This window comes from Phaseolus vulgaris, chromosome 2 (genome assembly GCF_000499845.2).
Source record: "Phaseolus vulgaris cultivar G19833 chromosome 2, P. vulgaris v2.0, whole genome shotgun sequence".
In the NCBI taxonomy this organism is placed as follows: Eukaryota; Viridiplantae; Streptophyta; class Magnoliopsida; order Fabales; family Fabaceae; genus Phaseolus; species Phaseolus vulgaris.
In genome coordinates, this window is record NC_023758.2 from 21,001,285 (window position 1) to 21,026,177 (window position 24,893).

The 24,893-nt window shown below is 32.2% G+C and overlaps 1 protein-coding gene across 5 annotated transcripts; it reads right to left on the bottom strand.

Annotated features, from left to right (window-relative positions):
• Window positions 1–3,675: 3,675 nt before the first annotated feature.
• Window positions 3,676–20,765, bottom strand: LOC137810884 (peroxisomal ATPase PEX1). Of its 5 annotated transcripts, none has more exons than XR_011080984.1 (18): window positions 20,482–20,763; window positions 20,224–20,397; window positions 18,922–19,021; window positions 17,647–18,129; window positions 16,392–17,126; window positions 15,684–15,775; window positions 13,503–13,576; window positions 13,174–13,393; window positions 11,525–11,618; window positions 11,232–11,386; window positions 10,392–10,622; window positions 9,600–9,800; window positions 9,174–9,325; window positions 9,038–9,099; window positions 8,262–8,379; window positions 7,128–7,412; window positions 4,162–4,235; window positions 3,676–3,965 (listed from the first exon to the last, which is right to left on the bottom strand). XR_011080984.1 is itself a non-coding variant. In XM_068612371.1 (18 exons), the coding sequence occupies exons 1-17, from the start codon at window positions 20,671–20,673 to the stop codon at window positions 4,197–4,199; spliced, it is 3,381 nt and encodes a 1,126-aa protein (XP_068468472.1). In that variant the 5' UTR covers window positions 20,674–20,765; the 3' UTR covers window positions 3,676–3,965; window positions 4,162–4,196. The 5 variants fall into 5 exon arrangements, 4 of the variants coding, with proteins under 4 accessions (XP_068468472.1, XP_068468474.1, XP_068468471.1 ...); XM_068612371.1 differs by having other exon boundaries at window positions 9,174–9,299; window positions 20,482–20,765; XM_068612373.1 differs by having other exon boundaries at window positions 9,174–9,299; window positions 18,926–19,021; window positions 20,482–20,750.
• Window positions 20,766–24,893: the final 4,128 nt, after the last annotated feature.

Below are 24,893 nucleotides of genomic sequence, written 5' to 3' on the forward strand. Positions count from 1 at the left end.
TTGTGATGTTATGGGGAATTCAATGTGAAAAGAACACACATTTCCTCCTCATCAATGCCAAATAACAATGAAGAAATATAATTGTATGAATTTCAAAATAAATTAAGGGTGTTTTAGTAATTTAAAATGAGAACAAGTATGATGACAAGAAGAAGATGAATATGTACATATTCATTCTCGTTCTTCTATCCAATTTAAAAAATAAGGTATTACTCATACTTATACCTATGTTTAGTTAATATGGTTATTCCTTGTTAACATTAGAATAGGTACATGTTTATTTATTGTCCCTAGTCAAAATGTTCACTAATATGGATGGAGTTTACCATATTATAAAATTTGGTTTAACTACAAAAAAAATAATTAAAAATTTATTAATGAGTCTAATAGGTTTAATCAACCTAGAACATCTAATGAGTCTTTATCTATATTCGCACATGAGTGACCTTTGTTAGAATTCTTAACACGTCTTATAGTGTTTGTTATCATCAAAACTTATAAACTCTCTTATCACGAGTTTGACTAATGGGTGATAGAACGTCTAGTGGATATTGAACCGTCTAGCATCTTAACAAGTGACCCTGATCGTAAATGTTTTAGATTATCTTTTTACAATGCTTGTTGGAATATCATTATGAATGATGTTCATGTAGTTGAGACAAATTTTTGCTCAAAATTGGGTTTTGTCTATATGAATTCTAATGTGATTTCTTTGGTCTTAAGGTTATGGGGAATGTTCCATTAAGGACTTTAGGCCTATTGTGGTTGTTAATTTCATATTTAAGATTGTTTCTAAGTTTTAGCGTAGAGGTTTATTAAGATTTCTGCTAGAATCATTTCCCCTAATCAAAATGGTTTTGTTAAGGGGAGGAGTATTAAATATTGTATTTTCATTACTTTTAAGGCAATAAATTTATTGAACAAAAAAATTAAGTGAGTAATGTGACTATAAAAATTGACATTAAAAAAGCTTTTGATACTTTGAATTGGAACATTTTCATTGCAAGTTTTGCGACATTTCAGTTTTAGTAGGATTTTCATTAATTAGATTCATGCAATTCTCAAATATGCTTTTTTGTCTATCAAAGTTAATGGGAATTCGGTTGGATTTTTTCCTTGTAAGAGGGGCTTCAAATAAAGTGATCCTTTATCTTTTCTTCTTTTCTACCTTGCTAAGAAGGTGCTTGGTAAGGGCTTTTCTCTTATAGTTCATAATAACCAAATCCTCTCTCTTTGGTTGGTTCTAAAGAGATGGCGTTTCTATTTTGTATGTCAATGATAAATTTTATTTCACAAACTATCAAGCGGCATACTCTTTCAATTTAATGTCTTTTTTGCAGGCCTATGGTTCTATATTTGGCCAATGGATGAATGCTTGCAAGAGTTTGTTTTTTAGTGCTAATGATTCTAGTGTCTTTAATTTGGTGTAAGGAAAATTTGGAGGATGAGGAATCTAGATTCCAATACCACATTACCATGGATTTTGCCATTAATTTTGTTAAAACTCATATTAGAATATCAGTAACCTTTCAAATGAAAAATGCATAGTAATATATCTAACTTTTCTATTTTTGAAATATTTTGGCATCACCACTAGATCCTCTAAAGCTTCTAATCCATTACAAGTGATTTGAAAAACTATTGATGTGAGGTGGATCAAGGTGAATACGGATGGGGTTGCTAAAGTCTCTCTCAATTTTACGGCTTGTTCTAGAATTTATAAAGATAGTAGAGGAGAGTATAATTGAGGGTTTGACCTTTTAAAGGATTCAAAATTCTTGTTGTGTGAGAGCTATGAGTATGATTCTTGCAATTGAACATGCTAAGAATATTGAGTTTACAATACTTTGGCTTGAGACTTATTAATCTTTGCTTTGTCAAACTTTTACTTCTAGTGGTTTGATCATTGACCTATTAGGGAGAAATGGAGAAAGTGTCTCAAGATTTGTGAGAGCATTGATTTTATGGTCACTTACATTTTCAGGGAAGGGAACTAGTATATTGATAAACTTGCTAACATGGGACTTGATAATAAGTTTTACTGGTATGACACTTTACCAATTTATATTATTTTGGATTTCTTCATAACAAACACAATCTCCCTCTTTTTAAGTTGTAGTAGGGAATGATTTGTTTCTCATTGTATAGATTTTGGTTTAGTATCCCATGTTTTGTACACATTTTTCTTTTTATAATAGTTTCATGTGATCGCAGATAATTGATGGATCATAAAGTGTTAGTCTAACTAATAAGCCAAAATTTATAATAATGATTAACATGGACCCTTATATATAAAAAAAATAAAAATATGTAATGAGTAATGAGAATACCTATAAATTACAATTTATTATAATTTAATATTATTGTCAAATACCCAACTACATACTTTACTTTTTAAGTATTTATTTTAATTATGTTTAGACATAAAACGTTTGTACAAGGCTTTTAATCTTTCTTTTTCTTTTTCATATTACATTAACTAAAACAATATAAGTTTTAAGTTTAAATGAACATAATTATATTTAACCCAAATTTGAAAGACTAAAACATATTGAAATCTTTTTAAAATAGTGAATTCATTTAAAAATGATAAAGAAAGTCTAAAATATAATTAATTACTTCTTACACATTCGTAATTTTTCTCAGATTATCATGGAGTATAGGAAAAGTCCAAATTATCATTAGCTTAGAATTGTAAAATTTAGAATACATTTTAAAATTATAAACTTCAAAATGCATTTTAAATCTAAAAATATATTTCATATTACAAAATTTCAAAATTTCTTCCAAAAATGATATAATTTAAAATTAATTTTTTTCAGACAATCCATAAATTTATTTATTTTTTCTCCATGAAAAGAAGGTTATCGAATTTGTTGATGGTTTGAGAATATGGTCCAGAGCCAGTTGGTGTCTTTTCAGTTTGAACAATTTCCTTAAGAGCTAAAATACAAGCAATCATTCAGATTTTCTTCACGTCTCTTCTCTTCACAATTAACTTTGATACTAAAAACTTAACAATAAGGGTCACCACTGAAAATAAAATAAAAAACATTTAAGGTTTTTCCATAATGGGTACATACGAGCTGGGAAAGAAATGTTCATGAATGGAAGAGAGCGATTAGGTGACGAAGAGGAAGGCTAGAAAGAGGTGTTGTTCCATCAACACCCTATTCCGACGGCCAATGAGGCACAATTGCATAATGTGCCACCTTCATTGCCAGAATTTGGAATCTCCACACACTACACTACGACGCCATTATTCATTCATGGAATTCAACTATCATTGGTTTCCAATGCAACAATTGTCCTAATTATCAACTATAATTTTTTATCTACATCCTACCTATCAACTATAATTTCATTAACTACGAATAAACACTCAATCCAACAATTAATACTAAATTCAAAAGTCATTAATTTAATTCCATGTAAGATAATTACTCAGATAGAGATTATTACAAATAATATCAATTATAAACAAACTATATCATAATCGAATTGTAGAATTTGAACTGCTACACTCTTAAATTGCTAAACCCAACAGTAAACACTCAATTTGATAATTTAATTTGAAAATGTTACAGATAAACCAATCCAAAATATCCCAACCTCGGATAACTTTAACCTTTTCACACTTGCATGAAGATGCATGAACTATGGACATGTAGAGAGTAATTGGGGTTCCAAAATTTGGCATGCTAAGGAATCTACTAGACATCCTGCCTACGCTATTGCCACCATGCTTTTACGAGGTTCATGTTTTTTTCCAACAAAAATATCAATATCGTTGTGTATAACAATAAATAATGTAAATACATGATAAAAAATTATGTCCGTTACATATCTTGACAATCTTTTTCAGATTACGACAAAAATACATTTCTATGGTGTAAATTGTCATAATTTTATCGATATATAGAATGACGGAAGGTAATTTATGGGCTTACTTCACCAATTGCTGCCTGCAATTTCACAAACCAAAAATAAAATTTGAGAAAAAATTAATTAGCGAAAACATTTTCCTTTCATACTTCATTTGTAATATTGTTAGGAGATTTTACATAATCAAATACAACAAATTATGAATTGAACTATACAAATTTACTATTAAAGATGTGCACATGAAAAGAGAAGACATCTTCGGGAGAAATTAAATACCGAAAAACATCTTCCACCGCTTGAATCTTTGACTGTCAAGCTAAAGTTGCCTTCTTTCCTTTTGTATCTCTTGACTGCAGCAAATATTTGTTAACTAATTAAAACAAGGAATAGCTATAACAGTGATGGTGCTAAATTTTTATTTTGCAGTCGACACAGATACAGAGAAAAACACATATCTCTGCTGTGATTATTTACCGAATAAAATCGTGGAAATAAAACAGTTATTACATATTTCGAAAGAAATGAATTACGCCTAGCCATCTAAATCCCTTGCGATTAAGAGTTTGTTTATGGTACATAACTTACATGTATAGAAATGTGATTTGCTAAATCAAACAAAAACAACTCCAACAGAATTCAGGTAAATATCACACTACAGCCTATCATCTACTTTAACAGTTAAAGGTTACATCATTTTCAGTCACTCAAGATAATTCGTGAAAGTTTTAGTGATTTTAGAATTAATGATTGCTTAGACAACAAGCATAAATATTAGAGCATTTAGGATTAGATTAGATGTTTTTGTCCCTAAAAAAATCTTCATGGGTTTTTGATCTTGTCATTTTAAAGATCTTGGTTTTAGTTCCTGTCATTAGTCTCCATTACAAAAATACTGAGGTGATTAACGGTGATGACATCATGTTACGAACCAAGAATTATAAAGAGAAGAAAAGAAAGGTTTTTATTGAATAGAATGAAAAAAATAACAAGAAATAGGAGACCACTCTCTCCTTCAAGGGCTTCCCCTTCACAAAGAGCTAAAACTCAATCTACAAAAAAAATTACACACTGCCCCTCCCCTCTCCTTTTTTCTTATTTATATCTAACTAGCAAATCAAGTAACTAACTCATGACTATTTTAATTCTAACAAACTCCTCCTCTCTGTGTATCCTAACACATCATGCTGACATATTTATATGGATTAAAAAAAATAAAAATTTACAAGGCCTAAACAAAAATAAAATAAAACATGGACTAAAGGGAAAATGTTTAAATATTAATATACTTGCCATCTCCACCTATACACCTATCTCTTCTTTTCCATAAACTTTATTCCTTCTATCTGGTGCTAATTGTGGCAGAAAATTATCCAGATTCTAACAGTCTGGAGGACACAATAACTCTAAACTTCGTGCCGACATTGAGGTATCTATAAAGACAATATTGAGTCACATAGATAACAAGCCACTAACCACTTGGGATATCAAGAGCATAAAGAAGCAAACAATGTCGTAGATTCATGTAGTTGGACTGTAAAGTTAGATACAAACTAACTGAAAAGGAAAGTTTTGAATAAGTCTAACATGAGGTTGAGGTCCACCTATTTGACATGTAGATTATGAATATAGCACCCCGGTTTAAAATTATCAAATGGTACTCCAACATTAGCTTATTAGGACAAAACTTAGATGCAGTATGTTAGATACTAGTTGTACTCTTCTCCAATCAGGATTGGAGTTCACACCGAGAAAATACAAAACACATTTAATGCAATTAATTATTATGCAAATCCAACTCCAACTCCGATATGATTGATGAACAACACAACAGTATTTATGCTATTGTATCTAAGTTTTATCTATCGTATAATCGTATTAACAAAGAAAAATGTCGATACTCCACTGTCGCTAAAGAAGTTTAGAATGGAAGTTTTGTCCTTGCACAAACTATATGGTTTTCAGTCCCTTTATTTTTATTTTTGTTTTTATCATTGCAAAAGTAGTTTGTTCATGGCACAATATCTCTCTCATTAGTCCTTGTAATTTTATTTTGTTTTTGTCCTTGCAAATATTTAAATTATCACTTTTAGCCCTTGTAATTTTTTCTTTGTTTTTTAGTCCATGAAAACATTCTACACCTCCGTATTTTCCTCCTACACCTCCAGAAATTATAACTGAAGATGGGCAATTACATTCTACACCTCCATATTTTCCTCCTACACCTTAATTTTTTTGAAATACTCATTTTGTCCTTTTTAATTTATATCTCTTGCCATTTTTGTGCTTCTTTTAGCGGGTAATCTTGTGAAGTGCTGGTAGATTCAGCAAATGGTTTCAATAGATGCAGAAAATGGTTTCACTCTTCCGAATTAATCAACGATTGAACAAACATTTAGATTCAAACCATTTGGGCCTTAATCCGGATTAATCAAAGATTGAAACCAAGGAAAATAAATTTCCGAATTCAAGAATCCAGAAATGAGAAAAAAAGGTTAATTCTAGATTAATCAATCCGGAAGAAAAAAATTAATTTCTTCTGAATTATACAATCTAAAACGTATTTCTGGATTGCACAATCCAACAATAAAAAAATTAATTCCAAATTGTGTAATTTAGAACATATTTTCATATTAATTCGAAAGTGAAAAAATTAATTTTGAATTGTGTAATCTAAAATATATTTCCAAATTGCACAATCAGAAGTGAAAAAATCAATTTCAGATTCTAATAATCCGAAAGTGAAAAAATTAGTTATAGCTTGTACAATCCGGAATAAATTTCTAGATTGCACAGTACAAGAATGTATTTTGGATTGTACATTCCGAAATTAAGTTTTCACTTCCAGATTGTGCTACAATCCAGAAATATTTCTGATCATTCAATCAGAAATCTTATGAATGAATTTTTTGACATTCCCCACTATGTGGGGAGGTGGGAAGAAAACATGAAGGTGCAGGAAGCAATTTCCCTGAAGATGATAATTACCAGAGCTAGTTTTTCTTCCGCAACATCAATTGAAGCCCATGGGTTTCTATACCTAATGCTCTACAAACAATAAGTTCCTACTCACATTCACCAACGCAGAGTGAACACAATACTGTTAAACTGAATAAATTATATAAGCGAAACTCATACTAATTCACGGGAGTAGCATCACCTCCTATGAGTTATATGAAATTGAATTGAAGTGACCCCCAATATAAAGGCTAAATGAAACAGAGTTTAAGGGAGAGGGGAAAAACCTGCGCAGCAACAGATCTCTTTGAATCCAGGAACTGGTGATATATATTGTAGAGTCTTCTCTTCTCTTCTTCTGAAACAGATGGTCTAGCCTTGGATGCTGTCAACTTTAGAAGAGCATCAGTAATAACAGGTGTTTTTTCTGGCTTTAAGGCATCCACGTTGTCCAGAACATCATGAACTGCTGCAAGCTGCGCATCTGAGAGGAGAGCTTGGAGATCAGCTCCACTGAATCCCTCAGTCATATTAGCTATTGTAGCCAAATCAATATCCTTGTCCATTGCTAACTGCAATGAATTAGAAAGACTCAGTTTAATTAAATTGAAAAGGATTTTATTTGATACATTATTGATGTTAATTGAGGTAAAACTGTAACTTCCCACTACTAATAGAAGGTGTAAGACTAACAATAATCCTCCCTTGTCAAACACGTAAATATTAAAATTAAAAATTAGTGTAGGTCTGCACATATCATGCGTGGAATTCAATCTCATCTGTAGGACAGCCAATGAAATTTCTACACTAGAACCTCGATAGGGCTTGACTCTTCATGGTGACTATAGAAGTTATTAAAGGAATTGTGGTATGGGATAATGGGACCACGGATGATTATTTATAATTATTAGTTACCATACAATTAGGGAAAGAAAGAAACATGTAACATGATCCCTAAATTACAGTTATACACTATTTCCATATTTACATATTCATGTCTTTGACACTCATCCTCAAACTGGAGCCTATGTATCATATGCACCAAACTGTATATAAGGGAGTACAAATCTTACGTTAACAAACCGGTTTTGTAAGATTGAGTTAGACTTAAATTCACTTTCTTAAATAAAATAATTATTTATTTCCTTATATAGTTCAAGTCCCTTTCCCTCATTAACTGACCAACAATTACTACTATTGATTGACACTAAGAGGATGTAGCATCGGATACATACGATATCTTCTCTTGCTTTTGCTTACATTATAACCCTGATTCCATTGCACAACATATGAACAAGTAAACATTCAATCCAACACATTTATTTACCTAGTATGTAAGAATCCCAATACGATATCATGAGCAATTAGCAAACAAGAAACAAAACATGGACAATACTCATATGAGTCATGCTAACACATACCTTTCTAGAAAGCACGGAAAGAATTTCCAATCTCTCGTCCCAAGTTGGAAAGTCACAGAATAGAAGACGATCTAACCTACCAGGTCTCAACAGTGCAGCATCAAGTAAATCTGGTCGACTGCTTGACATGAAAAACAGATATTATAATAGCCAATGATTAATATCCATTTCCCATTTGTTCTTACTATCACAAGAAATAACAAACAAGGATCAATAGTAAACAAATCATAGCCAAATCATTATTCCAGCTTAGAACAGATGTTCTATTCATTAAAAATATCTCATATCAAAACTTATTAGGAGTTAGAATAAGATGCAACAGTTGACATAATTAGTGAGCTAAATAAATGTAAGGGGAAAGGATTCATTTTGTAGGGCAATATTTGATAATTAAGTTTTGCTCTTTGTAAAAGGAAAAATCCTTTGTGAAAGGGAAACCCTTGGAAAGGTATTCTTTCTCCATTTCTCTTTTCTATCAATAAAATATTTCTTTGGTTCATAACAAATTGCAGTTGCAGGACTACAAAGTTTGATTCATTTAGCCTCCTATTTTATTCAATAAATGCTGGCTGAAAAGTTTCTCCAAGCTAATACTAAAGCCTGTACCAGAAATTCCCAACTGTAACTAATCTAAATTAAGTATAAGCTAAAAGAAAATCAAGGTTGAACTACAGTCTTCTTTAAACTTTGCATCCTTTCAGCTAGTCTTTCATCTGTGGACACTATCAAAATATTGTTCTATTTTTGACAAATGAAAACATGTTTGAGAAACTAACCTTGTTGCAGCAAACACAAATACACCAGTTAAAATCTCAACACCATCTAACTCGGTCAAAAACTGAAAATTGAAACATGTGAAGTCAGATTTTATTCAGCAAAATAAAAGTTCAAAAGTGACAAATATATACTGACTTGATTAACAACTCGATCAGTTACTCCAGTATTGTCATGCCCTCTCTTGGGGGCAATAGAATCAAATTCATCAAAAAAAAGTAGACATGGGGCTGCAGCTGCTGCTTTAGAGAAAATATCCCTAACCTGAAACCAGCATTCAACACCCAGACCTTGTATGCAAAATCAATAATTTTGATTTGAAAGATTAAAATATATTATAGACCAAACCAAAGAAACTACATCACCTAATAAAAGACATTCATGCTCACACAGTGACAGTATAAAAAGCTAGTTAGTCAATTGAGATGTAATAAATTTCAGAAAAACCTTTCATTTTATGCCGAGAAAAATTGAGAAAATATAAGGATTAAAAAGCATATAAGTAAACTCAGAAATAGTATACAGCAATAATAGCCCAGAGAGAAGTTCTTATTGGTCTCTTACAGCTTGTTCAGAAGCACCAATGTACTTGTTTAACAGTTCTGGCCCTTTTACTGATATGAATCGAAGTGAAGAAGCAGTAGCAGCAGCACCAACTAAGTGAGTTTTGCCACAACCAGGAGGACCGTATAAAAGGACATTTGACCGCAACCTCAAAGGTGCTTGTGCAAAAACTTTTGGAAACTTAGATGGCAGCTCTATCATCTGAAATAATTTAACCAACATAAAATCATTCAAATGTCTGAGTATAAAGTAAACATACAACAAAAGGGAAAAATATTTGTTATTAAGTTGCCTTAATTGTTAGTCCTCTATCAACTAGAGATATGACTTACATTAATGTTATAAGCTTGGGAAGGCCTCACCTTAATAACTAGTTTTGTGGGATTAAATTTGTCCTCTACATGGCTTAAGGAAGTATACGGGTTGGTTATTACAGATATAATAATATCTGAACTTAAATATACACAAAACTAGCTAATTTTATACTGATTAAGAATGTTAGCTATGTTCATTTAATGTTCTTAATTTCAACAAATAAAGAAGTACAATTTCTACATTATCCTTAGTCATATTTATTGAAATGATGCCTTAATTTAAAAAATAAGGGCATTTTTGACATAATAACATTAAATAAGGTTGAGTTCGTTGGAATTTTCTTATATCTAAGTCCAATACATGACCATATTTTTGCTTATATTTGAATCCAAAGGGAGTATTACTTACAAACTCAAAAATACAACATGACACAAATCTAGTGAGAGAACAAGATTCTAGTATTTCACTAAGTCAGACCTCCTTAATAGCATTTTGAATGTCAACAAGACCACCCACATCATCCCATCCAGAACGGCCATCATCAGAAGCTGATTTTGTGATATCACGCATTGCAACTGGAAGAAAATCAAGCATTGCCTGAGAGAAATCCTCCCGTAGTATAGCTGGACTCTCATCCACATTAACGGAAGCACAAGATTGCAGAAAACGGTGAACAGCGGAATGAACAGTTCTGTCAACTAATATTCCCTGGAAGGAATGAAAATATTAAATATTTGCATACTTGCAGCTCAGACATAGTAATCAACAGATCAGCATTAATAATATTCAAAATGACAACCAAACTTCTACATAAGCAAGTGTTGTTCATTAAAGTAAATGATGCCACTGAGATAATAATTATTAAGTTTGGTAGGAACAGAAACATCCTTTTATGCTTTTTAAGCTATGATAAAGTAATTTTAAATTTCCTTATCTCAAATCTGGATCATTTACTAATGAAATTTGTGCAGGAATATTTCAATGAATGTTTCATGAACAAATGCACCAACACCCCCCTTTCTTCCTCTACCACTGAAAAAAGGGCTTACACCAAGACAATGTAATGAAAAGAAAATAGAACAACCCTAACTTATAAAAGGGCTTCCGTTAATCGCACAAACTGTTCTCTTTTTCTATTCTTGTTTGTCTTAAAAATCTATCTCGTTAATGATATATAGCAAGAAATCTGCAGCTGAATGTCAACAAACAGAGCCACATGCTAACACATTCACAAAACTGGCATTTAGTAATCTTTACACCAGTGAAGCCAAATAAATAACAACTTTCTACATGATAAATCTAATAGAAGTGGAATACCAGATCATAACCATCATAACCATCACATTTTACAGCCACATCAAGCAGGATGTCATCATCACATCGCAAGTGACGCCTCTGTATTTCATGCTTCAACATAGCCCTGCGCTCCGAGGCTGCAGGAGCAGGCAGCTTTATGTGAAAGTCAAACCGTCCTAATAAAAAGTGAATCAAGAAATCAGCTGCCCGAAGATGAGAAATGAACCGGATATAAAAATTGAAAGATAATGGTCAATATTATTTTAAGATTTTACTATTATGTGATAAATATATTACATACAAAAATATCAAACCTGAAGAACTTAAACATTGTGGTATCTTCTCTAGGGATTGTATGGAAGCTATGAAGGCTATTGGTCCGAATCCACATGATTTTTGCCTCTTCTCCTGTTCAGTGTGCAACAGGCAATAGATTCAAAACGGTACTCAGGAAAGAAAATTGTATGCTAAATTGATTGAGCAGCAAAAAGAAGATCTTAATCTTTTGTGATTAGTATGTGCTTCGGAAAGACTGTTTATTTCTACCAGGTGTAGGATAACTCTAACTTTTATCTAGAGTGTTCTTGATGAGGAAAAGATTTGTATTTAGATACACTTTAAGAAACAATTTTGTAGGAAGTATTCTGCGAAAATAAGAGGGCAGTACAAAAAGAAATGGCAAGGCATATACAGTTGTAAATAATAAATATCTTCGTAAATATTTACAAGATCCGATATTGATTGCTTCCCTCCTTTAGGGACTATTGTTCATGTTAGAACTTAGAAAAGACAATTCCAGTTGAGAAGGTTTGGCAAGTTTATCACAGAAGGAAGTTTAAAAATAGAATGTTTATAAATAGACATTCTGCTAGTTTTAGTGGGATCATCTTGGAATATTAGTTTGTTTGTGGTGACTGGGTTATCCAGTAGGAAAGGAGACAACTCCTTTGAGTAATCTGTTTTGCTTCATTTGGTCCAGTAATAAATTCAGGGGTGAACCTTTTTCTGTAGTTTTTCTTTTCTTGATCCCTGAGAATCCAACAGTTACCCTATAATAGGAAGGCTGAATCATGTGAATTGCGTGACAAAGATTAAAAATGTCACCATTCCCTTTCAACTTCTACTCTCAAAGGTAACAAGTAATATATTTGTATATTATATTTGTACTTGGAAAATTCAACCACATTGTTCAATCCTTTGGGCTGAAATGCAGTGAAACAACCATTCTATTTTCTGTTGTCACACCTCCCCTAAAAAATATGTGTACTTAATAGTGTATGTTGACGAAATATTCATTATAGGGAATGATAGTGTTAGAATATATCAGTTAAAGGAACATCTATGCAATCATTTTCGGATTAAGGATCTTGGAAGTCTCAAATATTTTTGGGCATAAAAGTAGCCCAATCAAAGGAAGGAGTTGTAATCTCTCAAAGGAAATATGCTCTTAACATCCTAAAAGAGACAGGTATGATTTACGGTAAACCAATGGATTGTCCTATGGATCCAAATCAGAAATGAATGGTCGAACAGAAAAAAAGCTTTCTCTGATCCAGAAAGATATAAAAGACTAGTTGGAAAACTTATTTATCTCACTATAGAATAAATAGTCTTAAATAGAATTTATTATAAAGTTATGTGTTTTGTGTTGTACATAGTTCCTAGATACATCTTTTCATATTCTCTTATCTTCCCTCATACATTGTATCTAATGTATCCAAAGCTATTATAAATGAGATCCTAAGAGAGGGAAATTCACTCTCTCAAATTCATTCTCTACTCTTTTGTGTTTTTCTCAAGTGATGACTTAAAAAGAGGGATAATGGGTATCATCTACAGGACCCACACTTCAAAAAGCTGTAATCCTCATCAGTATTTTGACATGCAGTTGTGATAAGGAACAATTATATACACAACATTTTAGAGAAACCGCATTAAGCAACAATTAAGGCATATTTCTTACCCCATATTCATCCATGAGGTCAACCAGAAAATCAGTGAGTCCAGCAACAGATATTGACGGCTGAGATCCTTCAGAGTCGGGGGAAGAAATTATGCTATCAAGATCATCAAAGATGACCACAGAAGGAGCATGGTTTAAAGCTTCAGTTACATGGTTTGCAAGTTCTTGGCGAATAACCGGGACCTTCTCAAGGGCAAGTTTTGAGCAGGAAATAAAAATTCTGCATAACATTGAAAGCTGAAATTATCAAATCTCAACAGGAGCCATTGAAAACTACAATAATTGGGAAAATCACAAAGGAACAACCAAATTAGAATTAATATTAATACATGTGTGCAAAGATGTCCTCACGGTTCTCAAGGGATTTTGCCACAGTTCTTGCTAATAAAGTTTTACCGGAGCCCTGGGGAAAATATTTAAATGTCAAATGCATTGATAATTCACTTGTCAGATTGATAACTTTCTTTTGTGGCCAGATCAACAATATGGAGGTAGATATGAAAGAATCACTACACGTAATGTGAAATCTTAAGTACAAGTACAGGTATTTATACAAACTCAGTATCTTGCATAGCAAGCTATGCTGACTAGACTACAGCTTATCTACCTAACTAACTAACTAACAGTCGGCATAACTAATTGCAGTTAGTTAACTAGTTACTAACAAATACTAAGTGATTACAACTTTAAACTATTCTATACACTGTCACTGTCAACTTTAAAGATTTCTTCGTATGTTTTCCAATTTAAATTTTATTGTTATCAAGTAATTACATCATAAGCACTTTCACAGGCTACAGCATCTTTAATCAGTCAAGTTATCAATATATCCTAAATTGAACATATACTTCAGCCAAAATTGAGAGTGAGCAATGAAAGTGAAAAATGGAGTCTCAGGAGAAGAATAGAACTTGGGTGTATGCAATGAAGTATTATGCAGATAGTCATCAAAAAAGTACAAGGCATGGTTGGACAACAAAAATGTACTAATGGAGTTAATTACCTAGAAAACCTTTCTCCATTGAACCATCGAGCAATGAGAATCTATAGTTAGTCATTCATTGTTGGAAATTCCACATCAACTAGAGATATAGTCAAATTATAGTATATAATATAAGTGGGTGCAAATTTCACATTAAGTTAGTTTTATAAGGTTGAGTTCAAAAGTGGGTTACACAACCATAACAGAAAATAGAAACTCTAACTCCCAACATTAAGTTGAAAACTGAATGTGTACAACACTAATAACACTTAAATGTTGGGTTTGGAAGATTGGGTAGACTGATTAAAAGAAAACTGCAATGGTTGATGTGTTGTAGGGTCATATAGGACAAGTGATTCTTGAGCTTGATAGGATGAATCAGCGCGATAGAAATATTAGTTGTGTGCCCATATTTGAGACAAATTTGGCATTGAAAGTTGGCAAAACAGCCACCACAACCACCACAACTTCGAGCACCTCAATCAGAAAAAGAGTGACTAAAATTTCCACAAAAATTGTTGCTGCATACTTGCAATCTTGCAGATGATGGGTTTTCGTAGGAATTAGAGTAAATTACCGGAGGAGGGAAGAATTTCTTCTGAAAACGATTAGTGTAGGATTCATGGGCAAAAAGAAGAGCCTCAACTTCTGAGATTGGAGGTGTTTCAAACTTGCTTTCATTAACAGAAACAACTAGTGCATACTCTTGTGGAAGACCTTCAAGAATAGCATCAAAAATATTCATCATTCTTGACAAGACAGTTGAATCCAACAAGTTCATCTGCAATAGACTTAACCTGGCCCAAAAATTCCCGCATAGTCTTGTTTTCAACAGATTGAGCACGAAGATCAGTGTGCAGTTGTCTGGCATGGACCTTGGTTTGACTAAGAAGTGATCATGAATCTATTCGCACACTTGATAAGAATGAAAAAGTCCACGAACACGAGACATGATAGTCTTTGATAGAGCCGATGGAAGCCAAGAAAGCAAGATTTGATCTTGAACCTCCCATTCTTCATATGCTGGATTGATTGTTCCAAAGGCGCAATCATCATCAGAAAGAAAACATGGAGGTATCACAGGATTAACAACAAATCTGTGAAGTCTATGTGACGTTATCACAGGTTCAACTTGTTTCCAATGGAGATAATTGGAATCATCAAGTTTTTCAGCTATTGCATTTGGAAAAAACTAGGAAGCAGATGGGAGGGAGCTTGAATTGACCATTGCAGACCAGATCTATGCTCATGATACCATATTATATTTTGATATTAATGAAACAAAGAAAAAGCTTTAACAGAAGATGAACTAAATATTATTTCACTTGTGTGTAAAGAGTACATAAGCAAAGTCTATACATAGACTCAAAAGTGGTTACATAACCATAACAGAAAACATAAACACTAACTCCCAACATTCAGTTGAAAAACTGAATGTGTACAACACTAACAAATTCGACAAAAAGTCCACATTCTAAAAGCCATATATGTTTTATATTGAACTTACGAAAGTTTATGTTGTACTCACAGGAGGTCCGTATATCAGAACATGTCCAGGGAGTGGTAAGTTGTGTGAGCCAAACCACAAACCAGATGCAGAACATAACAATACCAACATTCCTGCAGTCAGCAAAAGCAACAAGTTAAGTATCACTAAAAAAGCACCCCATTGCGAAAGAATGCAATTGATATTTAGGTGAATAAAATAAATTAATGAGTAGCAGCATCAAGAAAGAAAACAGATGAATCCAGCATACCTCAAAAGAAATTCTAACAAACCTTTGAATGGGTTATCCATATTAACAGTCCAAAATAACTAGGACAAAATTAGGGAATCTTACACAACAAATAAGTTCAACAGATAAAACAGGTAGAACAGGATTAAAAACCACTGGACTCAATTAAAAACCAAATTAGCAGGGATATTATTCACATGAGATCTCCCAAAACAATTTCCTCCAGTATCCTTCCTAACCAATCATAACAACATATGCAAAGGTTATTGCCATGTTTAATTTTTATGTACAATTTTTCCTATCCTTTATTGCCAAGGGTTTTTTCTATCTTTGTACATATCATTTGGACATTTTCCTACTCGGCTTGGTACATCTATTAACAATAATGATAATGAAGGATCCTTTAAGATTTTATTGGGGAAAAAATGACCATGACAACAATCAATTGAAAAAGTAACAGACACTTCACCCCCTCCACCTCCACCCCAAAATAGACCTACTGTTGATAACATCATCCGCAGTTTTCTCCATCCAGCCAAGGGAAGATAGATTTGAACTAATGCGGTCTTCAGAGGCTCTCTCTACTATAGAAAGGAGAGACACAGGATCACACAATTTCATCCTTTCAAAAAACTTCAGGTCCACAATACTAATGTTATCGAGTTCTCCTCCAAGAGCAACATCATATGCATTAAGTTTCCCATTATGCAGATATTCTTCACCAAATGTCAATAAAAACAACATTTCAGCTGCCTTGCCACTGTTCTCTGAAAGACTATAGGCAAACTTAGCCTTCCCATTACTCTCAAGCTTGTGACAGCTTACTTCAAAATGAAGCAAGGTTTTATCACCCATAATCAATGAACTAACCTCCACACCTGAAATGGAAGTAATTGCCTTAAGTTGTGTGATATACCATAGTCGTACAAGACTCTGTAATCCCCTTTGATTGTGAGATTGATTGGTAGCCTCTTCCTCTGCTTTGTAATTGGATTCATCAGAGACAGCTTCAAGAACTTTATTTTGGATTGACCAATCTATAGAATCCACAAAGACACCTGATGTAGCTTTTGCTTGGACATTTTTATCAATGTGATTATTGTGGCCATGAGAAACTTCTGGACCATCTTTCTCAACAGAATTCTCCTGCCTTAGTAGTTTGAATTGGCACGGAAAAAGAGAGGTTGAAGGAATATTTTTTTCCAAAATAATATTGCATGCCTTCAAATAAACCCCTATTCAATCACAAAAGCAATATTCTTGTTAAAATCAGATATCAAAATTGAAGGAAGATAAATTTTCAATTGAAATATACATTGAACACTGAAAGAGTGTAAAAAATTCTTACAGAGATAGTAATCTTCATATCATTGGAAAATCTATAATTATACTCTTGCTAAAACCAACAAACCCACAAAAAAAGGAGCAAACCTCCATAGATCCTTCCACTATAATTTTCTTCAAAGGCCATATTTTATGTTTATGTACTTGGGCAAACCTACTGTGTTTCAAAATAACAAACAGCTTATTCCCTAATTGATGCATGACAGCTTGATGCACTGTCAAAATGCAATTAGAGACTGCTTGTCTCCTAACTATAGAAACAGATAACATAAACACCAAATATAAATACACTTAATAATAATTTGCGGGGTGCAAATACTCCACATAATTAAATTTATTAGAAAATAACCTGCAATTGATTTTTAAATAGAATGGATCAGGTAAGATGGATATTAGTTTAGAACAACTTACACGAACGTAGGCTAGCTCTCAAATAAAGGCGAAGAGACTTAGCTACCATCACATGTCCTTCAGCCACAGATTCTGAAATCATCAACTGAACAATTGCTTGTCGATATTCTGTCTTGTCAGTATATACATTTTCAACTTTGTTAGTAGTTGAACCACTTCTGTTTTTCATAATATTGGTTCTTGAAATATTAACATTCTCCTTGGATACTCTGGGTACTATCAAAACCAACTGAAGCATGTTGAATGAGTATTTATTGGCTGTTTCTGGGTGAACAAAAGCAACAGTAGTAAGCCCTACATTAAAGTCAACTCCTTTGACATGAGTACTCGTACAACATAATCCTTCTGGATCTTGTAAACGAAGCAGCATCTTAGAAGTGTGCTCTTTATTAGAGGAGTCTTGATGTGAATCTCCTGCTGAATCCAAACTCTTTTTGCGCCTTTTTGGAGCAACAGCAACTTCAGTTTCTTGCATTAGTTGTACTGACAAAGTCTCATGTGTTAGACCAATAATCAAAAGAAACTTGTTTACACTAGAACAGTAAGAATCCACTGAATAAGAGAATAATAAATAATTATGTATAATACCACCCTTCTCACCTATCCCCTCCTCCCACTTAATAATATTTTAAATGCTAGCAATCATGTTGTACAGTAATACTGAAAAGAAATGTCTATGGGAGAAAATATAAGTCCCAAGTTAAGAACTATTTCCCTAAGATTTAATCATCAAATGTATGGTTTAAAAAACATTTAAGAATGTTTCATAGCAAGGAAACTCATCCACCAACACACACAAAATGATACATTGATAATAAATTATCCAAATGTTTGATAGAAACTATAAAATCACTCAATCTATATATTCCTAAGCGAACTACTTTAATATATAAAATATAAATTATATGAACAGCGCCATACACTAAAGCAATAATGCTGCCCAATTCCTATACATATTTGGTATAGTAGTTCTCTCCAAGCAGCATTAGAAGCTAACCAAATAGTTTCTAACACATGTTTAAACTCAAATAAATATCCTTGATTTCAGATGAAAGAGAAAAACCCCTGATTATAAAGAACATAGTTTGCACTTTTATTATGGCATCTATATGGTAACTACATCTCTATCATGTTTGTCACAATAGTTCAAAAGATTAAGTTATATACACATGAAAAGAAAGCAAAAACTACGTTGTAATTGATGATATTTGCAGCTTAGAACAAGCATGTGATGATACCAAAGAACTATAGAGATAGAAATAGGTATCATCTTACCCACCACATTCTTCGGATAAACAGAAGCCACTTGGAATGTGATGACAGTATGACCATGCAACCACAAAGGAAATCTCATCCCTTCATAGACAATCCTGAGCTGCATCAAGTTACCCACATCATTATATGAATGTAACATACAGAGATCAAACAGATTCATTTCTTCTCAAACTGACTGATTTGTTTTTCATATAGCCGGTAGAGAAGTGAAGGCAAAAGAATAAAGTAGTTTAAATAATAGAAAATATAATATTTAGATCCCAAAAAAGAAGTTCTCTGAAAGAGAATAAAGAAAAGTGGTACACAAAGACCTCTATATATCATACACGCCTTCAACACCTATTACTTCTCTCTATCTCTCATTCTATCAGATGATATCACCTATCATGCCTACTTTCTCTCTCTCTTTCTTAGATGTTAAAGTAGCATTTGGTGTCCACTAATCTTTCAAAGAAGAAAGGGAGTGTCTATTTCCACTCCCATGTCTGTACTGTCACTCCCATTTATCTTATTTTTATGTAAAATATCCTTTGTCTTCTTTATTAATCAGACTAATGTCAGAGACAATTCATACCAAATTTAACTAAATAGGAATGGGAATGGAAACATTAGAGCAGCAACAAACACTCACAAAGAGAAAACATATACAGTGAAGATGAAAACTTACCTGACAAAATTCTCAATAGATACATTCCAGTCCATAATTAGGGTCGGATAGAATAAATTTATCAATAAAAATTCACAAGAAAACAAAGACAAATGAAAAAGCTTTTCCATAAGAAAAAATTAATTTATTCAAAAGTTAATATGTAAAAGTTTCTCCCATTAGCTTCTCCAAAAGTTTTATGTAAGTTATGCCTAAAATAATTTGAACTTGTGAGTTTTTTTTTCCTTCAAAAAATTTCCTTGGATAAACTTCTCCTTAAACACTTGTGACCGATAAAATAAGAAAATAAAATAATTTAGTTTTAATCATAAGTTAAAAGTAAGTTTTCGGAGAAGCTTAAATTCGGTAGATTCTATAAATTAACTAATGCATAATATAGTTTTAGTTATAGGAGTTTTAGTTCTAAGAGAAAATTATTTCATTTTTCTTTCTCCTATTTGAATTTAAGGATAAATTTATCCAAACATACCCTTAGTTTCTTCTTTTTCTATAAATGTTTCTAGATAAGTTCATTCAAACAGACCTTTCAGTCTTCTAAAAAGTGCATACAACTGAATTTCAATGTCTACTTCAAGTTACTTTCGATCGAATTGTAGTATGCTAAGGTTAAGTGAATGTCCAATTCCATCGCGTACCTGGTTGAGGATTATAGCCTCGGCTAGGTCGGCGTTGAGCTCCAAGATTTCCCAGTCATCCTCCGTGTTCGGCTCTATGGTGATGAGAGAAGCATGCGGCACATTGGGAGCAGCTCTGACTTGAACACTAGCGTGATTTGGCAAGGAAACGCACTCGGCAAATTGAGGAGAAACCTGCACAAGTTATTTAGGAGTCTTTGTGTAGAATTGAAACTGAAAGCAAGTGAGTGAGAAGGTGCAAGGGGAGAAGCTTCGCACCTCTATGGCAGAAGAAGCAGAAGTGGCGCCGGACCAAGCGACGAACCAGGTGTGAAGTGGAGAGCGAAGCTCGAGAGCGAGAATTTGAGGAAGCGTTGTTGAGCGCGTAGACTGAAGAGTTTGGATGAGTGAGAGGGGAAGGGAGACGAAACAGGAGTCTATGCCTCCCACCACCTTCACCTCATACTCCATCGGATCGAATGCAATTAGGTAAATACCACACAATTGCTCACCAAAACACACATATTATTATTCACTTTCTCATTCCAGTGCGCCAAAACTATGTCCCAGTCTCTCTTTAAGCTAAATTATTATATTTTACGAGTTTAATTAAGTTTTAAGCTCTTAAGATATTTTTAATTAAGTACATTTGTTATTTTCGGTGTTTAAAATTTATATTTTTTATTATTTAATTTTTTTTATTGTGAACTAGGATGACCTTATTATTATCTTGCATCACCATTGTTTATTTGTCTTCACATAATAAAAACGACATAATTAAAGTTTTAAGTTTTAAATTTGATTCAGTATATGAAATATTTGTATTTCTCTATTCAGTCTTTGTTGTTTGATTTTATTATCAAGTTAAGAGTCACAAATGCAACACCATAAACTTTGATAAGAATAAAAATAAATATTTAGAATCTAAATATTTTCATAAAGCATGACATACAAATATTTAGAATCTTAATTATCTTTATAAAACATCACATCGTTTCATGTCATGTGAGATTGATTTAATGTTTGTTTTAGTATTTAATTAAAAAAATATAAATCTTTATAAAAATAATTAAGATTTTGGAATTTTAACTTTATTATTGTCTAAGTTGGTGTTTGTGATATTGTATTTAATATTTCAAAATCAAAGAGTTCTATTATTTTCTTTTACGACAAAATCAAAAGGATACTTAATAAAAAAAAGTATAAAAATTTAAATACTCAATAAAATGAGGGATTTAAAATTTAATTATATTATTTTTTATTTTCTGTGTAAAAACATATAAACAATAATTGTAGGGACTTAATTCATAAATATAAACATTTTGAAAACTTAATAAGACAAAATATTTTAATAAAAAATCAATTAAAAATACTTAAATTTGTGAAATATTTAAAATTTACTTAGATGTGATATATATTTATTCTAAGATAACACATTTTTCTAATGTAATATATTGGATACAATTTAAAAGAAAATATTTTTTTTGTGGTTTTTCATGTAGATTAACCATAAAAAATTAATTTAAATTATTTAAAGATAGCATAAAAGACTTTGTTAATCATACTAAAAGCAACAAATATCAACGAAGCAATTAAATTCTAATAAAAAATATTTTTATACTCAAATTTATAAAAGATGGTTGAATTAAATGTAAATATAAAATGTAGATTATATAAATAAATTCTTAAAGATAATTTTGTAATAAAGTGAATGGAAAGAAATTAAAAATGGTTTGATGAAAAGACGGAAATATTGGAATTAAACCATTAATGACAAGTCACTTTTAGCTCAATTTAAATAAATTGTTTAGAGTGTGATAAAAAAATATCATAAAGAAAGTTACTATTGTATTTCAACCGTTTATAAGGTTAAGTATTAATAGTGTTCTTACAAAATTAATTTCAACAAAAAAAAAAAGGATGTTAGCAACGTTTTTAGTATTTATATGTAATTTAAACTCTTCTATTTTTCTTATTGAATGATGATTTTATATAAGCACACAAGTAAAAAGTTGTTGCAAATATTTTTTTGGCCGTTAAGAAGCTTCACATTCTTTTTGAACGTTTTCTTTGTCTTATGAGCTTGCATGTGAAAGTTGCATTAAACACCCTTCATGCATGTATTAAATGTTCTTATCTTCTTTAAGCAATATACTGACTCGGTGTACTTATCTCTTCTTAGACAAAGTGTCTTTGCTTAACTTGTGAAAAACATAGAGTCATACGAAACAGATAGTCTTTTCCATGTTGACAAAGCATGCACTTGGAATTGTTGAAGTAAAGTAGTTTTAGCTCATTTTTCCAATAGATCATTGATTTTATGTAAGTTTTATCGAATCCTCTTTGTTAGAGGTAAGAAACAAACATTCTCTGCAACATAGAATAAACTATAGAGATATTCTTGAAGACGATATTAGCTTAAAACTATGCAAATATCGTTTGAGCATTAAAATGTTTACCATACGTAAAAATAAGACTGCACAATATTAAATAATCTGACACACAAACTACTTATATCTTTCATTATCTATTGTTTGAAAAAAACTTGTGTCTTATAGACGAAACATTACCATGTTTTATGTTTTATTGTTTTTAGCATTTAATCAAAATCATGGATGTTAGACTTTTCTCTAACAAGTTCCTTCATCACTTTTGGAATCAAAATTCCTAATATTTTTTAGTTTAAGATAAAACATTAAAACTTCAAAAAGATCAAAATACGATATGTTGAGTTTTCTATATCATAAGGAGTATCATTTAGAATAGCCTTACATAAATCATATTTTGTAAATAAAAATTTGTGATTTGAATTAGAATTCAACATAATTATGATCATTTCTTGTAATGACATGTTTTTCCTCTCTACTACACCATTTTTAACACTTATATGCAATTAAGACTTGATAAATAAACAATGAACAATACAATTTGCATACACTTATATAATTTAATTCTTAAAAATCTTCAGAGTACTTAAAGTAATCATCTTTTATATGACTTGTAAAAGAGATTTTATATTTGTAAATCTTTCACGTGTGTGAAGTTATATGCTTAAACTCGGGGGATGGGGGTAGAATTGGATGCAACCTAGGTTACAATTGAACTATTATAAAAATAAAGTGTTCATCGTCTATTTCTATTACTTGCAATTATTTCTCTCAATTATCTTCAAAATCTTTTAGAAATTCCTTTGTAAACTTGTATGTAGACCCATTAGAAGACCTTTTTTAAACACTTAATAGACTTTAATTGCAAAAATCTTCCAATTATAACTCTATTAAATTTCTCTTTCAATAGTTAACTTCCTTTTTCAAGCCTTTTCAAGCAAGGTACACAATCTCTCCAAGCTATACAACAAGAAATTATTAATGTACAAAGTCCACACTCAAAGAAATGAATACGAAATTATACATTCCTTACTTCAAGAGATAACTTCACAATAGGGAATGGTTTACAATATAGACCCCTTTTTATCAAATTTGTTTGGAAGACAAACTAAACTTTAGGAACTTAAAGACTTTTTCAACACTTTTCTCATACATGTGAGGTCCATTAGTTGTATATTGGAAGCTTAGTCTCTTTCATGTTGTAGTGCTTCCTTATATAAACGTCTAGACAAGACCGTTGTAGGTCGTGTGCATAGAGTATCATGGATCAGAGCTTTTTAGAGGTTCATGACATTTTATTGTCATCCTCTTTTATGTAGTATGATGAAATGTATAAACCACTTTCCTTATCTTTGAGATGTTTGTACATCACTGACAATGTCTAATTTAGCTTACAAACAATGATAAATGGTACTTTGTTCAAAGTCTTCCTTGGGAAGCATTTTTAGTAAGCTCAGACAATGTGATATTGTAATGCATTTAGTATTAGGTATTATTTTAGTACGATCAATATAGTCTCACATCATTCAAGAGTCGAGGCCAAGGATAGTGTATATACCTTTCTTCCTTAACCCACCAAGGCGTCTTTTAAGGACAAAACCGTGACGGAGCTCAAAAACTCCAAAGCGGACAATACCTCAGATCATTTGATTGTCCTAGCAATGTTATCTTAATGAAATTGAGGTTGGAACATTAGCATCTTCTGTGGGGACGAAAATGTTCCCTTAGCCCCTCAACTAGGGGAAATCCATTCCCCTTAGATCTTGACTGGGGGGTTTGTTCTGGTACACCCAATATAGTCCCACATTGTTTAGGAGTTGAGGTCAATGGTAGTTTATATACCTTCCTCCCTTAACCCACCGAGGCGCCTTTTAAGGATAAAACCGTGATGGAGCTCTGAGCTCCAAAGCGTACAATACCTCAAATGCGGTGATTGACCCTAGGGATGTTATCTCAACGAAGTTGAGGTCGGAACATTGGCGTCATCTGTGGGGATGAAAAGGTCTCTTAGCCCCTCAACTAGGGGGAATCCGTTCCCCTTAGACCTCGACTAGGGGGCTTGTTCCGGTATGTCCAATATAGTCTCACATTGCTTAGGAGTCGAGGCTAATGGCAGTTTAAATACACTTTCCTCCCTTACCCCATTTAGGCACCTTTTAAGGATAAAACCGTGATAGAGTTCTGAGCTCCAAAGGGAACAATACCTCAAATGCGGTGGTTGACTCTAGCGATGCTATCTCAACAAACTTGAGGTCGGAACATTGGTGTCCACTGTCGGGGTCTGGTAAAACTTTTCCACATGAC